The 23,365-nt window shown below is 37.0% G+C and overlaps 2 protein-coding genes and 1 long non-coding RNA gene across 3 annotated transcripts in view; 1 reads left to right on the forward strand and 2 right to left on the reverse strand.

The window, feature by feature from the left end:
- LOC105398226 (proton channel OtopLc) overlaps window positions 1–315 on the reverse strand; it is a 35,705-nt gene extending 35,390 nt beyond the window's left edge. Inside the window, exon 1 of the mRNA XM_038111926.2 lies at window positions 47–315. The gene's annotated coding sequence lies outside the window, so the exon portion shown is untranslated. The remainder of the gene's footprint in view (window positions 1–46) is intronic.
- Window positions 316–4,192: 3,877 nt separating this feature from the next.
- Window positions 4,193–5,808, forward strand: LOC125489359. The gene is made up of 3 exons (XR_007266916.1): window positions 4,193–4,329; window positions 4,780–4,895; window positions 5,459–5,808. It is a non-coding gene; the product is annotated as an uncharacterized LOC125489359 (long non-coding RNA).
- Window positions 5,809–10,063: 4,255 nt separating this feature from the next.
- The window catches only part of LOC105398248 (proton channel OtopLc), a 73,993-nt gene continuing 60,691 nt past the window's right edge, over window positions 10,064–23,365 (reverse strand). Inside the window, exons 7-9 of the mRNA XM_048625197.1 lie at window positions 16,419–16,579; window positions 15,846–16,008; window positions 10,064–12,332 (exon numbers count right to left, since the gene is read on the reverse strand). Coding sequence (XP_048481154.1) covers window positions 11,326–12,332; window positions 15,846–16,008; window positions 16,419–16,579 — 1,331 coding nt within the window. The 3' untranslated portion in view covers window positions 10,064–11,325. The remainder of the gene's footprint in view (window positions 12,333–15,845; window positions 16,009–16,418; window positions 16,580–23,365) is intronic.

Below are 23,365 nucleotides of genomic sequence, written 5' to 3' on the forward strand. Positions count from 1 at the left end.
CGTTAAACCGCTACACATATCCTTATAAAAAAAACATTATACTCACGCTCTCATTTTTGCGTCAAAATAATAATTACACTTTCATTGTGTCCATTCAAAAAGGTCCGAGTCTAGCGCACTCACAAACAAAAAAAGCTGTTCCGAACTTCTTTGTCTCTGACAGAACACTTTCGAAATTCAAATGCGGGTCGCGCGCGGCGCCGAACTGTCAATTTTATAGTTTTAAAAATAAACAAAGAGTTTTTTGTTTTTTTATCGTGAGTTTTGACATGTAGCCGCGGCTAAAGCTCGGCACCAACTCACGGCTCGCGGCTCGCACGCGTCGTCGCTCCGCAGATACAGCTATAGCCATACCTATGCAGCCGCGAGGGTCCCACGACGGTATACCTACCTTGCCAGACATGCAAACCCCCCTTTCTATATACATTCCTACGTATAAATGCTGAGCGCGTCGGTTTTGGGGGTGTTCGGAGGGTGATCTTGAAAACAAAAGGTGCGGACTACTGCCGACGCAACCGAAGCTGTTTTGCAGTTTTTTTTTAATAAGTTGGTTTTTATGTCCATTACCAATTTTGATTAATGGAGTCTCATGTTACTCAAAAGCCTCTCGCTTTTCATAGTGGCAGCCGTGGGCGCGACGTGGGATGACAAAAGTTTTATGAAAGTGAATCAATTATATAATTTTTATGTAGGCGTACGTACAATAAAAACGTATATTAAATAAATAAGATTTTGGTAGTGTTACCTAATATTTCATAAAATTAATCTACTTATTTGGTTGGAAGATTTATAGTTACCTAAGTAATTTATTCCAACATTTCTAACTACCAACACAACTCTCTATCTGTTATAGTCAGAGCTAAAAGGGGACAGGCTAACAGGAAACCCTTTTAAGATGCTGCTATTAGTTGAATCAATATTGATCAAATACAATATTAAAATATTCTACATCAATAAACATACGACAAGACAAGGTGCATAAACTTTCACCGCTCCGCTGATACCAAAATAACTCTACATCAACTGACACTGGCCTAGAATTCTAACGAAAGTGCTTTGTGCACCGATAGTTCAATGCTGGCTGTCTATTTTTAATGCAACAGTCTAGTCAAAACAAAAATAGATACATTTGACGTCACGTGATTACAAGATAAATTAAGAGGGAGGAACCCTAGTTGCTCCGAAATGTCCGGAGGAACCCCTTTTACTCAAAATAACTTCCTTTATTCATCAACGATTCTGTGTATAAAATAGGGTGCACTATTTGTGTATCATGTCAACAAGTAAATGGCATGTAAATTGTTAGAGTGCAGTGCAGTCGTCCCTTTATAGTATCGTTGCTTGTCGAAAGTGTGATCAGAGGGCCTAGTGTAGGTTTTTCTAAACTGATCGAGCAGTGAAAATCAACACAAATTTGTATGGCGCAGCTAGTGCAGCGCGAATACCGCTAGTTGGCGATTCTCCTGCGCAACAAAATTTCGCGTTTACTCGCCACTACTCGAACGAATAATAAACTGATCAGTCTGGCCCACTAAATTAGTACTTAATTCGTTTATGGCTACATTTTTATCTAATTTTGAATTTATCGCTGGCTCCGTATGTCACTTACCTTATAGTAGACATGTTTGGCTCGTACTTACCTTTCTTACAACAACGGGAGGGCAACGTGCTCATACATAAATAACAACACAACTGAGCTCCTAACAATATTGCAAAGCAGTGTAGAGGGCACTGCATCTTACGAAAAATCAAGTTTTTGACTGCAGCTGCACCAAGCACAACTCTATCTCATTGTACTTAACGATATAATTGCATGACATTCTTATTTGTTCGTTTTTTTGACGAGCTAAAGTAACCCTCCGAGTCTGCAATCTGGAGAAGCTTGATTAAACTGCCTACCCGCATTCATATAACAAAGAAAATTCCTTGTTTTCCTTCAGTAAAAATGTTAGGAACATACACCTTGGTTGTTTGTTTGTCAGCATACTCTAATTGAACTAATAAAGTAAGTTTACCTACCAGAATAAGATCTGATTATGAGAATACGTGCTAATTTTGACACCGTTTCCCCTAACCCTTTTTATCCATCATACGTATATAATGCCCAAACAATTAAAGTTACCACAATTATTTGATTGGTTACAACTTTTCTCCGCGTATTGGTTACCGATATTAACCGGGGATAGTTAGCATCAGAACACTTGCATGACCCGCATCGATTGATGGTAAGGGCGATAATGGGGCTATAGGGGTAAGGAGAAGGGGTAAACGGGGTAGGGGGTAAATGTGCTAGCTCATAATGAATGTTGCGCGTATGAAATTGCATTTTACGTGCATTAATAACTTCCGAGTTTGCGAGTGGTAGTGTTAGAGCTTTCACTGTTTGGCAGATATTAAGCTGACCACAGAGGGACTGTATCGCAGCAACTGCGTACAGTTGCTATATTGAATATAAGTAGTATATTCAACTGCATATGTTCGACTTCGTGTAGTCATGATTTTATAGTTTAGTGAAAGATTAGGGATATTCTACCTATTTACTCATTTAAAAAAAAACTTCCAGAATAAAATAAATTGGAGAAGTTCTTCTCATTAGGTTCAAACATTAAACTTATTTTGTACAAATACACAGAAACTTTTTGGTTCGAGTAAATAATCGAATAGAAATTTTAATAGGTCTCACCTAAAATAAATTTATAATAAAAATAGGAACTTAAGTATAACAATAATTGTGGAAATTCGGATATAAAATCCCTATAAAGATATACCTACATTTCTCTGTCAATGAATGTGCACATAAGGCCAAGATAAGTGAGAGCGCATATTTAAAGACAGACAGACATGTGGTTCCAATCTCCAGCTATCATCTTACATATATGGCATCCATCGACACACTTGGGACAGACAAACAAACAACCTACTTACTGGTTTTCACTTAGACAAGTATCGCGGTTCCGCGTATTGCTTATAGTTCTATGATGCCAGAAGGGTTACTCTTAACTGAGGAAAAGCAAGCGAACACCAGGCGAAGCAGCGCTCCGAAGCTTAGTTTTTCGTCATTTATGGCCCGTTGACACAGTGCGAGCCGCTGCCTGGCCAGTAGACAGCTACTCGGTTTGTGTACTCGTACGCCAGTAGCTCACGTCCCTCGAGCTATAATCCTCCAAAATTGAAACTCAATAAAAACTATTTTTGATGATGCCAAAAAATAGTCGTGAAATAGTCATAAATAGTCGTGTTTTCCAAAAAAATAGTCGTATCATACCTTCGGAGTTAGAGCTATACTTTATGGAGGATTATAGCTGGAGGTCTCCAGCTATAATCCTCCAGTCTCTTCTGAACGAACGGTAAGGCCTATCGACTTGGTTAAGGTCTCAAAAAATAGTCGTGAAATAGTCGTAATGACATGCCAAATTTCAGAAATAGTCGTCAAAAGATAGCCGAGATATAAAGGTACTTTGCTGCAGCCCTGGTGGAGGATTATAGCTGGAGGTTTTGAAAATATCGAATATCTTTGGAACTACTATGACTATCGGGTTGAATTATGTCTCAAAAAATAGTCGTGAAATAGTCGCTTCTATTTATTATAATTTTAAGCTTGATAAAAGCTGTTAAATAATGATATCAAATTCTTCATACAAATCAAAGTGGACGAGAATGCCAAAGCGAGCCAGTACACAAAAATAATAGCACCGTAGCATTGAAGTACTCATATCGAATTTATCTATAAATCATTTATATCGTCATACTTTGCAACAATAGTATCTAAACGAATCTTTGGTATGACATTTTATTGCTTTTGCTCTTAGCCTTTACCTTACTGTGTACAGAGGAAACGTATGCCTATACACTCACACATTTATCTGTTATCTTGACAAACGATAGCGATGACGATTACCGCGATGTAGTACCTAGGTCAGTTATTGTCATCTCTTACTATCCCGTGATCAGACAAATATTGCTATCCTTGTCTCCTTTCTAACCGGCATGCAGCGCACGCATAAAACGCGTGAGCGACCGCGTCACCGGTAACATCTTGACAAGCGATAGCAAACCGGTATTTATTACGTGCCTTACTATCCCAGGATCACACAAATAGTGCTATCCTTGTTTATGTGAACGCCGCCCCCGGTGAAGTTGGGATTAGTTTTTTGCATGTTTTGTTTGTTAATTTTAGCACAGTTTAGTGATTGGTATTATTGTTGTTTGTTAAAATATTGTGAGTGCTCTAAAAATGCAAGCAAATGAATATTCAAGATATTATATTCTAAAAGATATTAGTGGATGCAGATAAGAGTGTTTAGTGAGTGCTATGTTTGAATATTGCAAGTAAGTAATAAAGTAACCTTTTGAATACTCAACATCAAAGCAAGCCATCCCCAGGCTACTACAATATAATTTTGTTATGATCATCTGATTTATTAACATGATATTTTATTGAAGTAACGTTGCCAAATAAGTACTTTTTAAATATTTATGCTTAATATGTATGGGGATTGTTATTCAATTAGCAATTTTACACTAAGAGAAAGTAAATTGTGCATAGATGCAATCAAGGCATTCATGTACATCTTAGTAGATATGAAAATATGTTGGTATCATCTTATTGATTACCTACTTATGGTTGACCTGGTTAAATGTGGAATGTGGGATATTTACCCCTCAATAGCAAAAAAGGCGGTATTTTTTGTATTTCTGAATGAAACTAGGCAAATAAATGTATGTATAAAAAATAATTTGTGTGTAACCTACCTATAAACCTACCCATTATTATTTCAGGTGAAAACACAGCCTATCGATGTAATGCGCCGATAAACAATCATGACTGCATTGATGTAATGCGCTAAAAAACTGCAATGGCTCCGAATACATGATTACCAGATAACAAATCCTGGGTAAGAATTTATCACTATTTTCATATGGTATGGTGCTTACTATGGTGGTGGTACTAGGCTAGGCCTGTACAGTGTTGTGGTGCTGTGGTGGAGGCTGTTGATAAAGTTATAACAGGCAATTTACTAATCAAAACTCACTTGTACCTATCAGTTACAATCGACAAAAACGTAAGTAATTCACACCCTGTGAAATTTCATACAAGTTTCATACGCATCGTCCGACCAAACCGGTTTTGGACAAAAGCCAAATCCTTTTCTCAGCTATCTCTTTCGCTTAAAAACAATAGAGGTCGGTTATCGGACATAAATATTGAAAAAAGCGAATACATTAATGAATAAGTTACTGATAAGAAATTTTACTCCACTGTTTGCTGCCATGTGGTCTCCAAATGACAAAGTCCTTAGCGGGATTTAGCACAAATAATTACCATACAAATAGTCTAGGTGAAATAACGTTGTTACTATCTACCTACTCGTATATCATATAAATAAGTAGTATATATATTTAAAAAAAACGAATATTTTTATTAATAAGACGTTAATTTGCCTTATTTTGTTTTCAGCGCAGCTTACGTGTGTGCTTCTATAACGTCGCAAGCTACAGTGGCTGTTCATAATTTTTGCAAGTTCTACACCTACAGGATTCAGTTATCTGGGCATTATAGATACCCTTTTATCACCTACGAAGTTATTTAGGTATATTTATTAAAACCATTAAATATTGAGCAACGTCAATAATATATTATTACTTAGCAATTAACCAACTGTGATTATTGTAAAATAAGCTAATTATTCTAACGCTAAGGAATAATATATAAATTTGTGTATAAAGTTGTTGGGGAAAAATATGTTTATAATAGATAAATAATAATATTACCAAATATTAGGAGCTCTGAATTATGACTTTAGAATAGCTGCAGCATGGTATATGTAAGCCCGAATCTGAAATCAGAATTTGGAAATTCGCGAAAAAAAAATTATTTTCCCATAGTAAAAAGTCACGTGACCAACAAAGTTTCTATGGAAAATGAAAAAAAAAATCGCGAATTTTAAAAATTCTGATTTCAGTTTCAGGCTTAGATATACCATGCTGCACATGTAGGTTTCGGCTTAGTATACCCTTTTTGCAACACCCTGAATGGCTAGAAAATAATTATGTTTTTAATAGTGAAATAACTATTAATATTTTTCATTTTCATACCATGTTTCTTTTTTAATTGAACTACGTCAATATTATATTATTACTTAGCAATAAACCAACTGTGATTATTTTAAATTAAACTAAACATGTTTATAAAAGTGAAATAATACTGAGATAATTGTATGAAACCGACCTAAAAATTGTTTAAAGAATAATTTTAGTATAAATAAAAGTACTTTCAGCCTGTGATTGTAATTAAATGAGTTATATTTCAAACACCGTATTTTATTCTTATTGCTTGAGTGCTACCCTGTACTGCTTCTTCAATCAAAAATACCGGTTTGCTATCGCTTGTCAAGATGTTACCGGTGACGCGGTCGCTAACGCGTTTTATGCGTGCGCTGCATGCCGGTTAGAAAGGAGACAAGGATAGCAATATTTGTATGATCACGGGATAGTAAGGGATGACAATAACTGACCTAGGTACTACATCGCCGTAATCGTCATCGCTATCGTTTGTCAAGATAACAGATAAATGTGTGAGTGTATAGGCATACGTTTCCTCTGTACACAGTAAGGTAAAGGCTAAGAGCAAAAGCAATAAAATGTCATACCAAAGATTCGTTTAGATACTACTAGCTGTTCGCTGTTCGCTTCGCCTTTAAAAAATTTCCCGTGGGAATTCTGGGATAAAAAGTAGCCTATGTTATTTCCCAGGGTCTAAACCGTATGTATACCAAATTTCATTCAAATCCGTTACGTAGTTTTGGCGTGAAAGAGTAACAGACAGACAGACACAGTTACTTTCGCATTTATAATATTAGTTAGGATTGTTGCAAAGTATGACGATATAAATGATTTATAGATAAATTCGATATGAGTACTTCAATGCTACGGTGTTATTATTTTTGGGTACTGGCTCGCTTTGGCATTCTCGTCCACTTTGATTTGTATGAAGAATTTGATATCATTATTTAACAGCTTTTATCAAGCTTAAAATTATAATAAATAGAAGCGACTATTTCATGACTATTTTTTGAGACATAATTCAACCCGATAGTCATAGTAGTTCCAAAGATATTCGATATTTTCAAAACCTCCAGCTATAATCCTCCACCAGGGCTGCAGCAAAGTACCTTTATATCTCGGCTATCTTTTGACGACTATTTCTGAAATTTGGCATGTCATTACGACTATTTCACGACTATTTTTTGAGACCTTAACCAAGTCGATAGGCCTTACCGTTCGTTCAGAAGAGACTGGAGGATTATAGCTGGAGACCTCCAGCTATAATCCTCCATAAAGTATAGCTCTAACTCCGAAAGTATGATACGACTATTTTTTTGGAAAACACGACTATTTATGACTATTTCACGACTATTTTTTGGCATCATCAGAAATAGTTTCTATTGAGTTTAAATTTTGGAGGATTATAGCTGGAGGCACGTAGTAGCTCGGCTCGCCTTTGCTGTCTACACGACACCCAGTCCCAGGCCGAGTCGAGTGGCGGCGTAGTAACACAAAAAACACGGGTTCTACTAACAACTGTCCAGCTGGCACTGGCGAGCTACTGCCGAACGCGTCCAAACGATGCTAGCGACGGCCGAGCCGCTGTCATGGCGAGTTGCTGCCGGGCGAGCAGGCGAGTGAAAACAAAAAATGTTGAAGTAACTCGAATGAGAGCTACTGACCAACTCGCACGTACGAGTTACTCGTAAGTTACGTCCAAACAGTGCGAGTTACTGCAGTGCAGCTACTCGGAAGGCTGACTCGTACGCTAGCTCGCACTGTGTAAACTAGCCATTAGAGTGACCCCCCAGAGGCGACAAACAACATGAGGTTGTGACGATGACGTGACGTGTCTCAACGTCACTATTTGGCAGCTATAGATATACTTTGTAAAATTATAGCATGAATTCTATAGATGACGTTTGATTGACAGATCCTTATGCCAGGTAAATAACACAAAATAAAGTTGAAAGTTAATTTTCTCTTGAAAACGAACAAATCACAAATAAAATGTATTGGATTTGACAGCTGTCATAGGCCGCATGCCTCACATACGCATGCATCGTTTAAAAAAAATACTTTCAATGTAAATATACCTATAGTTTGAATTACGTCCTTATCCAGCAGTTCAGTTAAATTAAATTAAACTTTCATGAATATTTAAAAAGATATTTATTTACATAATATATAAATGTTGCTTACTCACGACGACAATCTTACAGCTAAGCACAAAATTTACCTAAAGAAAATAAATACTTAGGTTATAAGTTATAATAATAAGGTAGATAGGTATTATTTATAATAAGAAAACTTTATTCTAATATCACTATTGCTTCAAAGATTTTAGAATATATCTAAATACCTATAGAGAGCACAAAATTAGGTATGTCAAATATTTGGTATACATAGGGCAGTGGACTCTACAAAATTACAAAAAAAATTAATAAAAAATTTGCTACTCGAACTTTTTAGGACTGCTCTATTTTACATAATAATGATGTTGATTTTGAAGGCACAAAATTAAATATTAGCAATATGAAACTTTAAATTATTCCAGTGGTTCTTACGGAAACATTTAAAGAATCGAATTTGAAACTAAAAAAATTGTGGTTTTGTCAGTTTTAAATTGAAATGTCGTACCTTCAGAATTAAAAAAAAAACGTTTATGAAGGTTAAAGCAAGTTCTTCTAGCTCTTCTAGTTCGTTTAGGTTTAGGTCAAGGGGCTTTAACTAGGTTTCAAAATAGGTAAGTATTTTCAAAATAGGTAGGTAAGTATTGACAGGGCTATTTACGTATGTATTATAAAGTAACCGTAAATTACCTGAAACAGGTAAGTATAACACATAATAAATTGCCATAAAATCACAATCAAACAAGTAAATGCACTTGCGGATTCATTTTAAAAAAATACAAATATTTTAAAGGTACCTTTAACATTCAGTAGAATTAACACATACGAGTACTATGAATTACTTACAAAGAAATTATGTAATACTTAAGGAACAACAGTAAACAGTAATGAATAGTTATAATGATACACGCTTAAAATTATTCCTAGAAAGATAGGTCTTTTTGTTTTGAATATGAACATACAGCAGTATTTTATTAAGGGCTGATTTTTCAATAGACAGATAAAATTTATCTGAGGAATGATGCTGATGCTGTCGCATGTGAATTTTGGTATAAGACAGTGACAGGAACAAGTTTATCCCTCAGATAGCATTTATCTGACCATAGAAAAATCAGCCCTAAATAGAACATATTGTGTCACTGCTAGGTAAAAGTGGGTAAATGTATCCCTGGGTTTTCAATCTATTCCTGTCATGGACTTCATCCATCCAGTCCTTGTAGTCGTGGTCATGTTGAACATACAAAAAACACCATTTGAATTTAAACAATATTAAGAAGCAAATTAGTATAGCTTATTGAGTAAGTGAGTATTATATTTTGTAACGTACAGTTTAATTTGTAGAAGATGCAAATGTTAAAGCTATAGAAACACATTCAATTTGTTACCATGATACCATCCTATAAAAATCATAGCAATTTTTTTCGATTGCAGAAACCTTAGTAAAATAAACAGATTCTGCTAAAACTACAAAAATACAAAATAGTATTGTCAAAAACGTTTGAGCTACATTATCAACTGTCTTTTTAAAGTGTCTAAAAAAACTACGATAGCATAGGTATTATCAGTAGCATCAGTCTCTAATATTAAAATTCATAAGCTACAGAATACGTACATTAATTATTATTTAATTTTTAAGTTGGTGTTCCTTTTATCATAAGATTTATAATGAAAGTATTTTTCAAAGATTTTATATCGTCTGGACCGTTTTCATCAATATACTTAAGCTCTGCAAAAATATCTACGTACAAAAATGATTGGTGTTATCCTTCCCTACCTACTGGCATATATTCTACTCTTAAAATCTTTATCCAAAATATAGATACTTACTACATAGGTACAATAAAGTATTTTGCAAAATAATTTAGGTATAGTATTAAAACAAAATCTTCGAAATATTAGGGTTCTAACAATATATTGTATCAAAACCATGATCGAACTACACGACTCATCTAGATTCATCTAATAGAAAAACAATATGGCAGATCAGATTCTACCCTCTGATTTAAATTTTAATTTTTAACCATCCTATTTTGAGTTCATGTAGATAATATAATAGGTTAAATGCTATTGGATCTCAGTTATAGGATTTAGTCGATGCGCGTAAATTGATCCCTTGATATTAAATTTGAAAATATTTCCTGTACAAGAATAGGCGTCTACATAATATTTTAGACAAATTTTATAGATATAGGTATGTATAAGGTTATAAATAGAATACAGAATTAATTGTTAATGTTAATCGAAGTATGAAAATTTTGCAAGCCGAGATAATGAAGACTTAATGCTAGATGACTATTGGAAGACATTGTTAGGTAACACAAAAACTGTTTCCACACAATCCTGTCACACTCTTCAATAAAACTGAATTATCTATGCAGACAATGATTACAAGATTAAATTCACTTAGGCCAAACTGTTATGCTGACACATAAACAGAATCAGGAGTGGCTACTTACTGCAGTTTTTATTCTGATATGGACCAACGACGCGACGATGAGAGTTATATTTTTATTATTGTTTTAATGAAAAAGCGTAAAACACCTTTAATATCAGTACCATATCATACGTCTTAAAAACACTTGCAAAGCTAATGACTTTCAGGAGAGATTTCTTATCAAATATTCGTGGCTATTTTGAGTGTTAAATGAAAATTACCGGAGTAAATTTTAAATCTAGTTTTCACATGATTTATAATTTAAAAAATGTCATAGTACTTGTACCAACGTATAATTTATATACTATTTAAAGCATCTAACAAAGCTACAAATAAATAACGCTTTAAAATATTATTTAATACAATAACTTAACATTTAATTTGTCTTCAACATTAAACTGTAACGGAAATAAGAACAATGTAGGACCTTCAACTGACTAACTACATATGAGACACTAATTTCTTACTACAAATTTACATGAATAAAGAGCAATCATGCAAAAACTGAGTATTGACTTTGAAACAAACGCTAAAAAGAAAACAATAATATTATGAACTTGTAATTATATAACATCTATTCTATTTATCCCAACTAAATCATATTGCAACAATGGCACACAATCAATCCTAACCCCTACTTCACTTTTCAAAAGTCCACTATTTACAAACTGCTTTCAAATCAGCAGTAACCTCTCAGTATCTGTTCACTCGTCGCTACATGTACGCCGGCTTCATCTTGTAGGCGCGCTTCCAGATCTCGCACAGACACACGGTCGAGTGGAACCGGTAGAAGATGGCCAGCGGCATAGACACGTGCGTGATGATCGTCCACGCCCACAGCCCGTAGAAGTGCAGCTGCACCGGGTGGGACTCCGCACGAGACTTTTCAAGCGTATTTATCGCCCACATAGCCAGATTAGTCACCAGAAGGAACGTCACTATCTCCCGTCCAGGTTTCTTCCGCAACTGCTCTGGCGTCTTCGCCGTGCGTCGGCTCGCGTCCAGGATGAACATCGTCTGGCACGTGGTCTGGATCAGCGACGACAGCGCCGTTACTAGGATCAGGATTGTGTTCTTCTCCATCGTGAACTGACCGCCGATGATGGTGAAGGTGCTGTAGATGAACATGCCGGTCTGGGCGCCGACGAGCAGGATGTTGTCTAGCTCGAGGTTTCTGTTGCCGTCGTACTTCAGTTTTCTTATGCAGACCATGCCAGCCAGACTGGCAAATGTTGTCATTCCGTAAAGCGTAAGTTCACACACGTTCACTTCTATCACAGCCAACATGGCGTATTCTCTTTTGGAAACGAGAACAAAGAAGAGTATTAACGAAATGATGGTGAGGACTAGGACTAGAATGCCGAAGAAAAGGCCTTTGTGGGCTCGGGCGCAGTCGACGCTGTATAGATGGGGCGACTTTTTGTATGCGAGTCCTTCTAGAAGCCTCGCTTTGGCTATGGCAGCGGCGACATCTTTTGACGGATACTTGGAGATGTTCTTCCACATGACGTACAAGATGGCGGCGCATATGAGCGAGTACTCGATGGTGCAGGGGAAGAGGAAGGGCGAGGCGTCCTGCACCAGCGAGCCCATGATGTTGGTGCGCCGGCACTCGAAGATGTGGTGCGGGCCCTTGAGGCCGCGCGGGACCCGCAGGTGTGCGGCCGCGGGGTGCGAGGGAGACACCTCCGTGCCCAGACCCGTGAACTCCTTTTGGAATGCTGAAAAAGAGGAAACAAAACCAGTTTAGAAACTTAAAATTGCTATATCAAGGAACATACATACATAAAGAGGATCGTAAGTACTTTTACTAAAGTTACTATGTCATCGGCTTTAATGTACAGATGATCTGGTTTCATAATCAAACTAGGACAAACAACCACACACGCTTCGGTGAGCCATGCTGGTTATTCAATGCATTATTGGTCCCGATGTCCGGGAATCCAGGTCGAAATTCCGCGGAAGGTCGCGCAGGAATTTGGCATGCAATAAGCATTCCCTGATCGACGGCTCCGTAATCTTGTTAGGCTTTGACAAAGGTCCGAGATAATAAAAACAAGTTGTGAAGTTTAATGAAATACCGAGAAAAGGGTGACATTTTGAACTGAGGGGTTGGCTATACAATCTAATTTTTTATTAGCTTCTTTATGACTAAAATATTCTTCTTAATGGGTACGAACTAGGAACAGCTCGTTTAACTTATGAAAAGGCTACACTTTTAAGTAAAGTAATAACACGAAGTTAGCTACTAACTGTACCTTCATAAATAAAATTGTAGGGGTTGAAATTGAAACAGAGAGGTGTTGCAAACGCAATTACTGAGCAAAAGGGTGGAAAAATTGGAGTGATTCTCTAGAGAATTCAGATGTAGGTACGCTCTGTATTGAAAGGATTGAAATGAAATATTGATCAAAGGTGAAATTTTGTGGGTTGACTAAGTTAACTGAGAAATGGTTCGCTCGAGTTACGTCCCTAATAATCCTTAATGGATATCCAACACGACGTAAAGCTATAAGTTGATAGTAGCAAAGATTGATCGGTTTCCGTTTTTTTTCCTCGGCCAACCCTGAGTCCCAGATTGATATTTTATTTTGGTTGTAGGTCACTGTACAATTATTGATCGAAGATTAATTGAAGCCTCTTGAAAAAAGCGCGTTTAAATACAACCATCCATACGGTTCTACTACGGTGCCACATACAACCAAACAGACCGACGTACATCTACGACAATAACAGTAACTTACGAGTATTTTACTAGTACCTAACTTAACAATCCCAACTTTTAGTCGAGAGCTAAAAATGTCCAGGGCATTTTAGCAAAAGCGGGTGTGACTACTGACTACGCTGACGACCGCAGCGTCCGTGTAATTGATCCAATTAGGTCCGCTCAAAGGGAACCGCCAGTAAGCAGCGGACAGTGACGCGGCGGCTCACTAGTCACTGCTGACAGGGTGTGGGGGGGTATCGTGGGTAGGACTACGATGCTAAAGCCATCCGGAGTTACGGTTTATGTGACTAAAATCACATGGATGGTGACACTGGGGTGATCATGAAGAATATTTTTGGTTTGTATTCCTGGCCAGATGATCTAGCGAAAAATGATCAGTCATAAGTTAGCATAACCAATTATCTGGGTACAGAATTATGATGTGATGTAGGTATTTGCAGTATAAAGATCGATGTGCAAGAATTATCTACACTATGATTTGAATCCTGTCTCCTATGGGGGCTATAAATTCCATTGAAACGTTGCGCTTCCCTGAATACAGCCCCGGCTACCACCAGCCGAACTACGGACGGGCTGTCAAGTCGTTATGTAGGATAGATTGCCAATACGGTTTGATTTTCGGGGGTCGGAAATATTTCGCTGTAATGGCATTGTACATGACAAGTCTACGACATATTTTAGTACATTATATACCTACTCGTATGTTTATTTAATTTCGTCATAAATACCTTACGCATTGGTGTAGGGTAATTTAAAACACTACAATATCTTAACATTCCTTACATTAATTATTATATTAAAATATATGTTTACATAAAGCCTGCCTACCTGCTGCGATAAAAGAGGCTAACAACAGGTCGTCCATTAGGGTCCGAACGTCACTGTCAAATCCACTATTAACCAAGTTATTTCTGAGTCAAGTCATCTTAAGGTCAAACTAAATTTTTAACCAAATTCTCTTTTCGTCAAGTCTAATGTTCGCCAAACGTGGCATTCGATGACACCTGAAAGTACAATCGTGTTCGTAAGTTAGAATGATTTTCGTCATTTTTCATATCACATGCATGGGGGGCCTGGTTTGATTGGTCTTGATCTGATGGGCATTCCGTTACAAGCTCCTTGGTTCTCATGTGCGCCTGGTACACTTTTTACAGTACACGGGTTCTTTAGCGACGTATTTTAGAGTAACTATATCGCGTTTTGCCATAATTACGGCTATGTGAATAACGGAATGCGTGTTAAACGAGTTTATCGACGTCGATAACGAACCCGTGCCCCAGAAGATTCGATATTCGTTAAATCTGTTAAAAAGTACTAAGAGTACAGAAGAATCAAGGAGCTTAGTCCCTTAACAATCAATATGGAATAGCAGCTGTCAATAATACCTAAATTCAGGTCAGTAAGACCTAAATTCGTATTGCGTCTGCCATTTTCACACTGATTCTTTATCTGCATTCCTTATAATCTATCGACATAAGGCGCCCAGCTCGGGGTGCCGCTCCGGTATGGATGAGTGTACCTGATGGCGGTGGGAGGGCTGGTTAGATTGGTCCCGATCGCAGTGCCGTATTTATGGCGAATCGCGATACAGTGACCTTTATTTACGTCGATAAAGAACCCATGAAGCTGATAGGATAGGACTTCGAATGCAGAAGTATAGGCCTACTATCAGCAAGAAGCATTTCGATTGGCTTTTAAAAGTACTAGGCGCACAGAAGAATCCAGGAGCTTATTACAAAATGCCGATTAAGAATCAATATGACATATTTCTGCATCTCCACTCATCTGTACCAGGCATTGCCTAAGGGAACCCTTGACAAACATAAGACTTGACGAAAACAGAATTTGGTTAAAAATGTAGTTTGACCTTAAGATGACTTGACTCAGAAATAACTTGGTTAATAGTGGATTTGACAGTAACGTTCGGACCCGTCCATTATAGTTGGGCTCGGGCTTTCATTAAAAATATCGATTAGAGAGGACAGGACACTGCGGTCGCGGCTCCAATTCTTGTCCAGTCAATGCCCTTTGTGGCGGTAAATAAACGCCTATTAACTGATAAAGCAAGCCTATGTTAAATAACAAGTATTTCATTTGAAAAAAAATCAGGGATAGCAAGTTCTAAGTAGAAGCAAATTCTTCACCTCGGCCACTTGCACCGCAGCGGAGATTGGGAATCCTACTAACATGTATTATAAAGGCGAAAGTTTATGAGTATGTTTGTTACTTCTTCACGTAAAAACGGCTGAACCGATTGTAATGAAATTTGGTATTTATTTATTTATTTATACTTTTATTGCACAATATACAGAAGTAAATATGTACAATGAGGTGGACTTAATGCTAGAAGCATTTTCTACCAGTCAACCTGCAGGAGGTACCGGGAGCAAATTGGTATGGAGTTAACTGAAACTTGGATTAACACATAGGCTACTTTTCATCGCGAAATTCCCGCAGGAAAACTTTTTAAGGCGAAGCTCGCGGGAACAGCTAAAGAAGTGGTTACCAAGTCGGTGCTGCAGGCCTATGGTCCGGTTTTCGGGGTCGTAGAAGGTGAGGATCTCGTGCTTGGTCTCCTGCACCAGCACGTTCAGCCACACGCTGAGGTTGGTGCCCACCATGTGCATGAGCCCGAAGCGGGCCACGATCTTGTGCTTGTACACTTTCATCTGGAATTTGAGAGAGGGGAGGTTTAAGGGGTGGAGTTTTACATTTTGATCTATTGAAAGGAGAAGAATAATTCTTTTACCACATAATAATTACTTATGTCTTCCATGTACATTCGTTGCACTATCAGCTGACTAAGCGGTGGTGTGGTGAGGTTGAAAAATCTCTTTAGGCCAACGGTAAAACTATTGACTTACGTAATAACAAACTTTAATGTTATACTTAGTACCACCACTTCTTGCCACCACACTTCTTCGTATTTAAGAGCCCTTTTCAAATTGTGTACTGTACCTACCTCAGAGAGAGAGACGGATGGACAGCAAAATGATGCCTTATAAAAGGGCTTTGAGCCCTTTAAATTATTAACTCTCCAAAAACCTCTGGTTCTCTTACAGCCTTTCTCCCCCCTCACCTCATTGTTAAGGAAGATGAAGTACATCTGTATGAAGATGAAGGCCATCCGGGTGGCCGGCGTGAGCGCCAGCAGCACGTTGTGGCAGGTGGTGTTCCTCTCCAGCTCGAAGTACTGCCCGAACTCCAGCCCGGAGTAGATCATGGAGCCGATGCCGAATGCTGCAAGAGAGATGAAGGTTGCTGATGATTGGTTGTTAGCGAAGGTTTGTCTGGTATGGAACATACCTGGGTTTAACCAGGTTAGACGCGTTTTTGAGGTATTTGACTATCTCTGCTGCTCGAAATACAGTCCTGAGTGAATCATCGAGCCGATTCTGAATACTGCAAGGATGAAGATTGGAGGTCATTAGCCGGATACATACTCGGATAATGATACTAGTTTCGGTGAAATACTAGAACCATGGGTTAATGTGGTGAAAGGTTACCATTCGGAGTCGCGAGCACAAGTTTCGAACCTCCGTTAAAGTTGCGTATCGTCAACTGTCACTGTCAAAATGTAAGGCAAATTGGGCAAAGTTAGTTCCAAAAGTGACATTTGTTTTTACCATATTATGTTAGGTGGAATTTCACCAAACGCTAAACGTATTTAGTAGCCTGTCTTACGTCTGTCAGTTAGTACAAAATGTATTTAAAAATTGATTTAGCGTTTTGTAAAAGTGACCCTTCGTGTAGATTCGAAAATAATATCGAGTCCTGTGCTCGCTGCACAGATTATTATCATTTATTGTTGGCTAACACAGGGTGCACAGGACATAAGTATATTTAAGAACATTAATTCACACGTCACTTGGGAAGGCTTTTCGTGCATCCATAGAAATAATATATCTGTATAATGTACTCACATGGCAGTAAAGACGAGCTTAACTCAAAATACCTACCTTATTTTCACTAATTTCTTAAGAAATCCTGCCCACTGAAGCAGAATTATCGGTAAATGTAGCGGAACTAATTGAAAGACCTCCTCTTTCGAGTAAATTGGGAACTGAAAGACACCTTAGAGCAAAACTATTATTATTTTGGCCAAACAGTTAAGGGGTTTATTGTATTAATCCCTAAAGGTCCGGGATTCGTAAAGGGTCGTGGCAGATATCATCATAATAATTATCAGTATCATCCACCCACACAGGCAACAAAACTCTGTTCTCATCATTCCATTCTCATCAGCCATTCACCTTTGTAACTTTTAGGTATTTAGTAAGTATAATTGTGTATATTTTGATTGATGCAAATAATCTTGGACCCTCATACAAAAAATCTCAACAAAAAAAAACAGAACTTCTCATGTAAAGTTTTTTCAGTCACTAACCAATGTTTTTACAGGAGACAAAATCACACTGAAAAAAGCTTTTCATTTGGAGTTCTCGTTGTAATGCAAAAGCTCCCGTCCTGTTGTTCCGAGCTTTTGTTCGAACTCTAATCCAAGACCGACTTTATTTCATGGAATAATTCTATAAATACCTGAGCTGAATGCAGAAGTACCTAATATTTTAAAAGTTGTTGTCAGTTATTCCCAATTTATTTTTTTAAAGAAAACAGATTTTTAGCGTGTGTCTAGTTTTTGTGGTAAGACTGTAATACAATAATATAGGAAGTGCCAAACAATATTTCGTTAGTTTTTCTCTCAACCACGTCGATTATTCTACAAAGCTTGGAAAATTATCAAGTTAAACTCAATTGACAAAATCAAGAAGAATAAAACATTTCCAATACTGAAGCTCAATTGAAGTGGAATTAAGTACTAATAAAAAGAGACTCGTTTTATAATACAATTTTGTGTCCCAGATAAGTAAGCAACCTAATTTAATACGCAATAAATATCGGTTTCTATAAAAAGTAAAACAAAACAAAATTTTGGTGAGGATAAATTTGTCATGGCGTCCAATATTAAGTCGAGGATTAAGTAGTCTCTGTTTTATCGTGATTCGTACAAAAATAACGTATCTTCTTCTTGCTTGTTATTTAAACAAATCGACACATAACTATTACAAATGAAGTTCATAATTATGTTGTCTTGCATTAAAAAATATAATATTCTGTTACGATTTCATAATTAATACATGAGTCACCTGCGATTTGTTTGCATGATTCTCTGTGTATTTCTCTACTCACATCACATCATAGCATCCGTATAAATTTCCGCCTGTTCGGAAAAACTACAAAATCGCTTAACATTACTTCCGTGATGTTCAAATAGTGGCCTGCCACTAGCGCCAGACGCGCTAACGACCGCACAGGGGCTGCCTTTGGCAACGTGACACCGCCACCAGGGTTAGGCTGCCTTTCCACCTGAGATGTGCTATGCTACGTTGCTATGGATGCGTTTGATATCCACCAATCATATTCATTGGTACACATAGCACAGCACCGGCGGGAAAGGATAGCATGCTTTCACATCATCGCGTCAAATATACAAATTAAAAAAATAATAAACTGCAAATAGGTATCTGGTGAGATATGGTATGGTGCACCAAATATTTGCTTGGTCCCGGATTGGTCCCGGACTAATTACTAAGGCTGTATTTCCATAAAAAACGAGCTAAACTATACAGGCCGGAAATTTATCAGAATTTTTCCAGGTACCCGACATATTGCGAAACTTTCAAACCGCGAAATGATAATCAGCTCTTCCATACTTTTCGAACAGCTGCATAAATCATGCCTTGTCCCAAAGTACGTCGATGGATGCCATGGGCATTAGTTTTTTATGCATCCAGAATTTGCCAGATGCTTTTGGCTATCACCCTATCGGCTATCAGTCCTTCGACACAGTCATTCACATTAGCGTATCACCCGATAACAGGCGACGTTATTCGAAAGCTGTTTTGTTTAAACAGCTCAGCTTTGCCTTGATGCGAACGCACCCTTATCTTGTGGTGTTCCGTGGCAAACGTATTATGTTTCCGCGCCCCTATTTATTTTGACAAGGTTCCGATATATGTTGGAGTTCAAGACACCGGGAAAACTTTGTCGACAGACTGAAAGACACTCTTCGCAGTTAAAAATTTACCTACCTACAGCATTAATTTATAAGATTTACCTAAATAAAATTTAAAAACAATGGAACCTTCAATATTTAGGCAGACACAATGTAGCTTACAAAAATTAAAAAAGCTTTGTAAGTTACTCAGTCAGTAGTAAACGTTGCTCTTGTCTTGAAAAGCTTTCAATTACCTACCTTAGCAGGTAATTTTTTTTATTTTTTTTATTTTATTTTTTTTATTTTATTATTGTTAAGGAAACATACAGAGCAGATGGATGCATTAAAGTTAAATACATAAGTAGTACTTTTTCCAATAAAGTTTCCATTAATATTTAAAGACATTTTAGTTTTAAAAATCCACAATACACACTAAAAACTTAACACACACAAAAACATGGTTACACAGAGCAATTATACTACAAAATTAACAGAAAAATTACAAAGGTCACAGAGACTATGCAAAATTTAAGATACTACAAGGCTCAATATAATAATCCTTATAAACCTATTCACAAAAGGTATTCATTAGGTATTTTTTAAATATACACATTTTAGTATGGAATGGATCAAGTTTGGAGAAGTTTTTATTAAAAGATGTACATGCACGTGATATAAAAGCATTATCAGCATACTTGGTTCGAGTTGAAGGTACATGGAATAACTTAGGCTTTCGACAAGTTACCCTAGGGCATAAAATAGGTACTTTAGAAAGCAAGTTTGGGGAGTCAATTTTATTATTAAGTAATTTGTACATAAACATTTGATCAAGATAATTGCGCCTATTTTTAAGTGATAAAAGTGAAATGGAGTTATCGGATTTGAGTTTGTTAGTATTAATTCTATAAAATAGGTGTTTAAGAAAAGTTTCTTGTATTTTTTCTAGTTTTCCCACATATACAGCGTACTGCGGGTTCCAAATAGTCGACGCATATTCAAGGAGAGGACGAACAAGACTATTGTAAAGAAGCAGCATGGTATCCGCTTTTTCGAATTCCTTACCAGTTCTTAATATAAATCCAAGCATTCGGAATGCTTTGTTAGTAATATAAGCTATATGTGAATCAAATCTTAGTTTGCTATCAAGGAGAACACCTAAATCTTTTACTTCATAGACTCTAAGAAGGACCTCATTATTAAGTTTATAATTGTAATTTATATGAGTCTTCTTTCTTGTGAAAGATATTATGGCACACTTCTGCGCGTTTAACCCTAGCTTATTATCTGTGCAGTAGGTACAAAGACGGTTTAGGTCTTCTTGTAGCGATATACAATCATCTACAGTCTTTACTATTTTAAATATTTTATTATCATCAGCGTAAAGTAAAAAAGAGCTATTTAAGAAAACGCATGATATGTCATTTATAAAAGCTATGAACAATAAAGGTCCCAAATGAGATCCCTGAGGGACGCCGGAAAACACTGGAACAAAGGATGATGTGAAACCTTTTACGGTGACTGCTTGTGATCGATTTCTAAGATATGAGTCAAGCCAACGCAAGAGGTCGCCGTGCACTCCGAACTCCAGCAGCTTCTGAACGAGTAAATTATGTGATACTCGATCAAACGCCTTGGAATAATCAGTGTACACGGCGTCCACCTGGTGGCCAGAGTCAAGAGCATTGATCACAATATCAAGAAATTCGTTCAAATTGCTTTCAGTGGATTTTTTTGGCATAAAACCATGCTGTTCTGGTATAATGTATGGACGGATATGTGGAAAAATTTCATCAAAAACAATTTTTTCAAACAACTTGCCTAACACAGATAATTTTGATATAGGTCGGTAATCTTTAATATTATGTCTGTCCCCAGATTTAAAGATAGGAACGACCAGGCACTTCTTCCATGAGTGAGGAAAAATGCCCATTTTTAAGGATAAATTAAATATTAAACATAAAGGAATCACAAGTGTCTTAGAACACTTCCTGATGAACACCGGATGAATACCGTCCGGACCACTACCTTTGTTTATGTTTATGCTCTTTAGATAATTAAAAACTTTATGATGACTAAGAGTAATAGTACTTAGATTCAGGGGTGAAGAAATAGGTGGTGATCTGAATGTATGGTTAACTATGGAATCAGGTACAAACACTGATTGGAAATATTTATTAAATAGATTACTTATATTTGAACCATCATTCGCATAATCATCTCCTAAATACATTGAGTCAGGGATACATGGGGTCTTCTTCTTATATTTTATGAACGACCAGAAATACTTACTATTTTTTCTTAAAATACTTTCACTTTTAAAAATAAAATGAGTATAGCATGATTTCTCAACTTTTTTTTGGCGAGATCTTAGGAGTGAAAATTCATTATAATCTGATTGACGGCCATATAGTTTCCACTTCTTATGTTTTTTTAATTTATTATTCTTCTTCTTCTTTCGTGTCAGTGAAATGCGATTTTTTATATTTGTCCAGACCAAAAAGAAGCAACTTTGATAGCATTCTGGTTGGCCTGGAGTAAGTCTTCCCGTGTGCAGGTGGAAGGGCACAGGGGACAGGAGAGTAAATGCTCCATAGTCTGGGGGGCGGTACCACAGTCGCATAGGTTGGTACCAACGGTATAGCCCCACTTACAGAGATTGTCCTTGCAGCAGCCTACCTCTGCTCGCAACCGATTTAGAGTCTTCCAGATGTGCCAGGGAAGACTGTTACCGGGAGCAAGTTTTTCCTCAAGAGGTAGGAAAGGATCCTGGGGCTGCTTTTCCTCCCAGAGCCTTAGCCTTGCGTTTTGTGGTTTAATTTATTATTTATAATTTTTATCAATGATTTTGAAAACCACGGTGGAAAACGGTTGCTAAACTTCACTAGGCGGGAAGGAATGTGCCTAGCTATGATATCACCTATAATTTCATAAAAAGTATCCAATGCAGCGTCCACGTCATCAGGATTCAGGATACTGTCCCACGGAGTTGATGAGATTTCAGAATTAATAGCCTCGTAGTCAGCAGCGTGGAATTTATACTGAAGTCGAGGTTCCGGCGCGAGCGCGGCCTGCGCCACGCACTCCAGGGACGCCTGCAGCGCGGGGTGGTGCTTGTTCTCGGGCACGAGCGGCTCCGCACAGCGACTTACCAGACACCCCAAGTTCGAGATGACTAGATCCAACATTTTACCATTTGAATTCGGTATACCATTAAATTGCTTAAGATCAGTAAGTGAGGAATTATAAAAATTTATAACAACGGATGAAAATGTTATGTTTTTATTTTTAGGTGTTGTAATATATTTTGAGTAAATGAAATAACACCGCTTTAATCTATAGTTATTAAAATCTATTGTGTAATTACGGTATTATTTGTACTTATTTAATAAAATGAAAAAATGTGACGGTTAGTATGAATTAATTTCTGTTTTGTTACCATTCTTGGGGCCTAAATAATTAATTAAACTTTAGGTATTCTTTCAATTTAACGTATTTAAAGGAAAGCCACAGTCTTCTTAAATGACATTATCAAGGGAAAAAAGTCGTATATTCTTTAGAAATCAGTTAAAAATTCATAAATGTCTCAGTTTTGTTACCACAGTCAACAAATCAAGAATTATTTTTAATGCCTGAGGCGTAATTTAAACAATAACACATTAATAACTTTTACATAGGTTGGGGAATAACTAATATTAAATAATTAGAACCAAATAAATTATAAAAGTAAAGAGTTTTAAACAAAATAGTACAAAATCTTCGAACAAAATGCAGGGACAGTTACAAAACGGACGGTAACAAAATTGTTGGGCTTGGTTTACATGGCACCAGCACAAAATTTGAACATGATGAATCTAAAACATGGGCCCAATTTTACATGAAATTCACTTTAAACATCTTGATAATAGGTTTAACTCAAAATTGGGTTATATCGCTCGAAAAAACACATTTATAACAACAAATAATAATAAATAAACAGTCACAGCTATCCGACTTCCGTTATTAAAGTCGCCATGTAAACCTGTCGATTT

The sequence above is a fragment of the Plutella xylostella genome, chromosome 13, assembly GCF_932276165.1.
Source record: "Plutella xylostella chromosome 13, ilPluXylo3.1, whole genome shotgun sequence".
In the NCBI taxonomy this organism is placed as follows: Eukaryota; Metazoa; Arthropoda; class Insecta; order Lepidoptera; family Plutellidae; genus Plutella; species Plutella xylostella.